Below are 6,859 nucleotides of genomic sequence, written 5' to 3' on the forward strand. Positions count from 1 at the left end.
GAAGCCTTAAATGTTTTGAATAGTAATGGAACTAAAAATTCTGAATCAGAAACAATAATCTTTTATGTTCACTTTTATTTAAAAAATCAAGGATTAAATTTTAACAGCACAAAAGATAAAGTATTTACCACCAATACTTCATTCTCGTTGACTAAGTTTGAATAATACCAGACTTCTGACTCTCTGGGAAATAACTTACTGTCGTCGGTAATTTATCAATAACATCAATGGAGTTCAGTGAAATCAATGCCACTTCGCTACGTTAATTCGGAATTATATAAGCAGCGCACGAGGATTATTTAAAAGATTCAATTCGAATGTATGCTAGAAGTCAACTTAATACTTGATTTTCCGCTATCGTTTACCTCAACTTATAAATTATTTCTCCTCCTCCATGTTTTTCCGGCTGCAAATTCTGTGCACATCTGATGAGCAACTGAAGGAATAAGTCAAAGATCATCACATGGCCTGGATCAATCAAAGCTCGATGATGCATTACTCTGAGTCAAATGATAAATGAGTCAAAAGGCTTGGGAACTCATCTAACACAACTTGACGTCTCGGAGGAGAACATTTGGCATACATATTGAAATACTCAAGAAAATTTCCGGTAAGTACGAGCAATAAGTAGTACAAAAAATCAGTCGAATCAAAATCAATTATAATAACAGTTAAGAGGCTGGGGTCAGTAAATTTTGGAAATGGGAATAGACGCGCGTGACTGGGGACTGAAAGTCACTTGAATGAATTATGTTGCCAGTCGATTCACCAAAATTATTATAAACTCGTTACACAGGGAAAGACTTCTGTAAATCAAGAAGAAATTGTCAAGTTTTTTTCCTTTATTTTTTTCAATTAATCGTATTTTTACGTTATCGCAAAGAGTGAGGACTGGATCCTCCTTTTGCATGCTTTACGGGTGGGATCATACATTCCTCCTTGAAATGCGGTGCTGTAAATATGGGTACCCTCCAAGCTTGACGGTTCACTCTCTCACATCACGTATACCTGATGACACAACAGCCCAGCTTATGTTATGCTAGAAGCACCCTAATGCGTGTTTACACTATGCATTTACCCGCACTGTTAGATATGTAACACCATCAAAATTACACCGCGTGAACACAAAAAATTGCGCAAATGCACGAATGTATGTTCAGGAAATAGCCCCTGTTTTGATTTCCTTAATCTGTCTGAGCATTTGTCTGGCCACGCACTTGCACAGGTGAATTCATCGCGTACACACGGCTTAATAAATGGAAATGTTGTGCATATCTCCTTCCCCTTTATCTATAGATAGCACGATTATGCAATCTCTCCGTTTATCTAGAATCATTGTAACAATCATTTTAAGTCTTTCTTCGTGCGTTTTTACTCTTGCTTTAATTAAATATGTATTAATTTATTAGTTTTACTTGGCTGCCTCCCTATCAGAGTAACACAACTTCGATAATCACCTCTCCCAAAAACTATAGACGGAACATACTAAACCGTGAATCCCCCCACCCATCGAGCACCCTCTCTGAGAGGTCGACAGACAGATGATATTCAACGAGGAAGACGAATATTAAAAGCCTTGAGACCACAAAAACAAGCCGCAAACCTCCTGTCTCCCTAAGACAGCGGATGTTGCGTTGCAGGACTTACCAGATCACGTAGACAGAATACGAAGACTATAGAGAGTTGATTCAGGCTTAATCTGGTGGGATTGTAACACATTCAAAATTAAAAATTACTGGCAACTTTCCACAATGTGTTTGTATATATTATTTGTGGATGATTGCTAGTAATTTTTAATTTACGACATACCGCAAAACTACGAACTGCACTATAACGATGCACTGACGGATAAAAACTTAAATCTTATACTTTTTCAGGCAAGAAGTATGAAAAATCATTTTGTCTCTTTCACCATGTTAATGTTCCACCAAGTACCGCCCGATTCACTGACGTTGACATACTACTCCATTTCGAAAAGCTCGAACAGTAAATCCAAATTGGCTATATCACCATAAATGCACATCCTCCACAGTGTCACTGTTATCAACACTAATGCCGCATCGCTAGCACCGAAAATCCTCCGCGATATGAATGTATAAATTCTAAAAGGCTTCCACCGTTGGGTTTTAAGAAACCTCCCCTTACCTGTGTGCCGATCTGGTTGCCGCACTGGCCCACCTGCATGTGCACGATCTCCCTCATGGTGCTTCTCTAGCGAAATCCTTTGTTCCACGTCTCAAGTCCACGCGAGAATGAACTCGTCGGCCCGCGAAGTCCTGGTCCCCAGCGAACCCTCCTCCCGGCAAAGCTCTTCCGTTCCCCCCTAGAGCAGAGCCGCCACACGGCCGAAGATCCAAACTCGGATTTGGTAATCCGCGACGGAGGGCGGTGTTCTGGGCCAAAGGGGAATGGGGCCGATTGGGGTGGTAGAGAGAAAAAGAGAGGGGGGTTGGAGCGAAGCTACTACGGCTACCAGACAGGCTCCAGAGTCTTGCGAAGCGACCGCTGCCGTCACGTAGAAGGCCGAATGGTGAGGAAGTGCGGGCGGGCTAACAGTAATAAGATGTCTCGGAGGGGGTGGTTTCATGAGGAAGGTCGGTCATTGTCGATATCGTATCTCTCCCCCCGAACCTCCCTCCTCCCCATTCCTCTCCCCCCCTTCACCGGACGGTCAAAGAAGAGAGCAGAGCGCCGCCGTCGGTCAACACTCCCCGGGAAATTAGCCGCTCTTGGAGGAGCCTCGTCCGGAGACGGAATTCCTCGCGCTGATTCACTCGCCCCAGACCGCACGGAAGTATCTGCGTGATGTTATCTCCGCACTGTCATTTGCGTGTTTGAGAAGTCACTATCGCTAGGCTTCCGTAAGCTCCCCTTTTTCACGATGATAATCCCTGGACTTGGTAAACTTAATTGTGTTTGCTTCTGGGAACTCATTCCTGATAATGAAGTCTTTAGTTTCCTCCTAAGATATGTAATGTACCTTTCGCGTGTAATGATAATAATTTTGGAACGATAATGGCAGATGGAGAGAGCCTTTGGTTACTCACCGAATTCGCCGAGTTAAAATTTTTGGCGCCGGAGGCTAGATTGAGCGTGCTTTCTTAGACAAATACTTGGGATAGAAACTCGGTGAAAAACTCGGAGAAAGGTTATATATTATGGGTTTTGAATTTCCGCATTTTTCTTGAGCTAAATTTTTCTTCACCTTCCTCACTAGTAAATTCCACCTTTGTAGACCTTGGCCTATAATTAACTTCGTCATTTAATCCTAGAAAATTCATTTTTGAAATAATTTTGGACGTTCTGAATTTTTGATGCTGATGTGTTATTCTGTACGAGTCTAATTTTAAAGCACCAGAATATCTTTTAAAATATGACGGTATTTTACATTTATAAATAGATTCAACTGCATTCATGCATTGATTCCTCTGTATTTTTAACGTAACTCATCCATCAATTGTCTTTTCTGCGAAACATGTATCTTGATTTTTTTAAATTGGTTAATTTTAAATCCTTTAATTTCTAATGGTGGCTAAGTTGACATGATTTCCGCATGAATTTTTATCGATTCTCTCAAAATCCCTTCATGTTCGTGGTAATGTTTTCATACAGCTACATAATATGTGTATGGCTACAGATATTATTGCTAACAATTGCTCTTAAATGGCTCTCTTCTCTTAACTAACGAATATGCTTATCATGATACACCGATTCCTCACTGGTCGTATTCCCTTTCAAGGCATTCCTCATATTCAGATAATTATGTGGAGAATCGAGAAAATCTATTTATCATATTATTGAGCGTCCTTGGACCGATAGGTTTTGATAAATTTTCCTCTATTACAGTGTAAGCAGCGTTGTGATTGGGAAAAGGCATATCTGAGTATGATAGTTGTCTTTTGCTCTGTGGAACTGTGTTCGATGAGATATACGTTAATCCGATTCAAAAGATATCTGCCACCTCTCCAGCTAACTCTCGGAATGTCATCAGGAGACAAAAATATTGCTCTTATCGATATGTCTAAGGCACTGCATGATACAAGTAACTTTGTTTGCAATCAAGCGCACGAGTGCTAAGTTAAATACACCTTCGATGAAATTCGCTATGAAAAAATACTTGGCTATCCTTAAGAATGAATAAGATTTCACATAAACCTTGAAAAATGCGATACCGTTACCAAGTGGCTTTCTTTTGAAAGACTGATGCGCAGTTTTAGGATATTTTAGAAGCTCTTGACTTGAATTTTTCCGTTTGTGAAAAATTCGCCAGGAAATGCTATCGTGATCAAAAAACTTTATAGTTAAATTTTCTCGACAAAATTTTGCTCACTTAATTTTCTCTTACTTGTACAACAATTTCAAAGTTTGTTCGATATTTCCATGGTTTTGAATGAGAAAAAAACGATTCTTCGCTCGGGATTGTGCCATGCCCAATATTCTCAAAGTGTTGCATGATTTAACACTTTCCGGGCGAATAGAATGAATTCTCAAGGCTACTAAATTAAAAATTAGTATTAATTATATTAAAGTAGCCTTGAGAATGGGTGACGTGACGGAAACCGAAACATCGGCGCTCAAAGATTTTCCTTCCCGCGTGGAAACCCGAGAAAAGTTTATTCCTACTCTTAAATTTGCCCTATATCGCCATGATTTTGCATTGAGAAAAACGATTCTTTGCTGTGATACTGCCATCTGCTTTATTTTATAGTATTCCGCCCATTCCTTGGTCTGTGGTTGAGATGGGGTTTGTGGCTTTTCTCTTTTGGGGGAGTTAGCGTTTCAAGCTCCGAGCTGAGAGTGAATGCGAAACCCATTTCCTGAATTCTAACCGCACTGAATCAGGCCAGTCCCTATAAAAAGGAAATGGTGATGATCGACGTAGTTCTTACTTTTATGGCCATACAACAAAACAAAATAGACGTGTTTGGAGGAATTTATAATGGCTTTCGCACGAATTATCCTATCGGAAAAATAAAAAATAACACATATCCATTAAAATCATGGCAACTTATGCATCATTACAATTCAGTGTGAATTATTTTCCTTTTTGTTACCGGAAATTAAAATATAAATTATAAATTTGTCAAGAATTAAAAGGATTTTAATATTTTTGCTTTAGTGAAATCGCTCAAATTCGAATATTTTTTTCCATCTTAGAGATTTGTTTTTGTTCCGTGTATCATCATGAACTACGTATGAATAATTGGAGTAATAATTTTTCGCGACTATTGTGACTAATGTTGGTTTATCGGAATCACTTGTGTCTGCAATGGACATTTTATGCATGCTTACCCGTGCAATCATGGATATCGATGTTTGCCAGTTAAAAATATACTTATATATAGGCTTATCGTAGCAGGGATTGCTTTCTATTTGAAAAAAAACATCGTATGCGTAATGAAAAATATAAAATAGGAATTTTGAAAGCATTAAAAAACCTTTTCACTTACAAGTTGTAAAATTTTTGGAAATAAATGAGATCCACGTAACCCGTATTATGTTTAGTCTGAAAGAATTGACTTTTTCCCACCAGTTCACCTCTTATTTTCTCCTCTAATAAATATGTATTTATATATCCACTGCTTTGAAAACTTATTCTTCGAAAGGCAAAGCCTAACTCTTGATATTAAATTTTAAGACGGTAATTACACTGGAAAAAAACATAACACGATTTTGCAGAATTCTTTGTGGCATTCTCAAAGGAACAGACGCTAAAGAAAAGCGTACTTTGACTCATTACTTACGGTATATTCTTTTGTTTTTAGCCGCACCAGCCAACTGTATGTTTAATTTAAGAGATGGCAACCCCAACACTGGTTCTTACCACAGGGGTGCCTATATTCCACCTTTGTAAAAACTCATGCTTGAGTAACCTATTAAAATTTCATGTACCATAATGTGGAATAAATATATATTATTATTATTATTATTATGCCCGTGAGGATATAAGTTTCTTACATTGGTTGGTGCGGAAACATATCCTCCATATCAAGATGCATTTGAGCATATTGATTGATGAAGATGTTATAAACTCTGGAGGAAAAGATAGGACTTTTTAATACTCCAGAGTTGCCCGATATTTGAATTGGTATGTTTCAGAGTTCGGGCAACAGGATTACGATATCTTTCTCACCCCTCACGAGCAGGTTATCCGTCTTGCTTCACTGGGTATGGTGTTCCCATTCTGGTTCGGTAGCATTACTTTTATTTATTCCTGGTGTTTTTTCAAGGACATGTACTCTCCTCAGTAAATGCACATACTACTTCCTCATGTGTACTCTTGTAAATAAAAGATACCCAACTCTGAAATCGGAGAATCACAAACCGAGTTCCTATCATACGCGACACTTGCCAAAATTGAGCTTATCTCGAAAGAAGATATTGCAATCGTATCTTAATTCTTTTCCTCAGAGATATGAGAAAAATTGGTCTCGTTTCATGTTCTCGAAGTCCTCAATTAACTCAGATTAGAGGGAGGAAAAAAAGGAAAATCAGCCCCGTGAAATTATTTGTACTTCAATGTTTCCGAAATATCCTACGAAGTTACGTATCAAATATTTTGCCAGATTTATTTTTAAATCGCCAATCTAAGATATGCCATCAGAAAATAAAAAATTATTGGGCTTCTTCCGTTTTTTAAAGCGGTTTAAACGAATTTATATAGATTAGGCTCTTTTAATTTTGGTACAGTAGTACTAGTTTTCCCTCGCTGGACGGGAATGAACTATTGCATGAAATTTTAATGTGCTCAGTTAATAATCCGTTAGATAATTTTAAACTTATATACTTTATCCATTCGTGAACTAACTCATGCTGTGTTCTTATTTTAAGGGAATTAAATTGTCTTTTCCCATAGTAC

The 6,859-nt window shown here is 38.2% G+C and overlaps 1 protein-coding gene across 1 annotated transcript in view; it reads right to left on the minus strand.

Annotated features, from left to right (window-relative positions):
- The window catches only part of LOC124156100 (tubulin beta chain-like), a 28,582-nt gene extending 26,018 nt beyond the window's left edge, over positions 1-2,564 (minus strand). The window contains exon 1 of the mRNA XM_046530427.1: positions 2,146-2,564. Coding sequence (XP_046386383.1) covers positions 2,146-2,202 — 57 coding nt within the window. The 5' untranslated portion in view covers positions 2,203-2,564. The remainder of the gene's footprint in view (positions 1-2,145) is intronic.
- Between the last annotated feature and the right edge of the window lie 4,295 nt (positions 2,565-6,859).

Source organism: Ischnura elegans, chromosome 3 (genome assembly GCF_921293095.1).
Source record: "Ischnura elegans chromosome 3, ioIscEleg1.1, whole genome shotgun sequence".
NCBI lineage: Eukaryota > Metazoa > Arthropoda > Insecta > Odonata > Coenagrionidae > Ischnura > Ischnura elegans.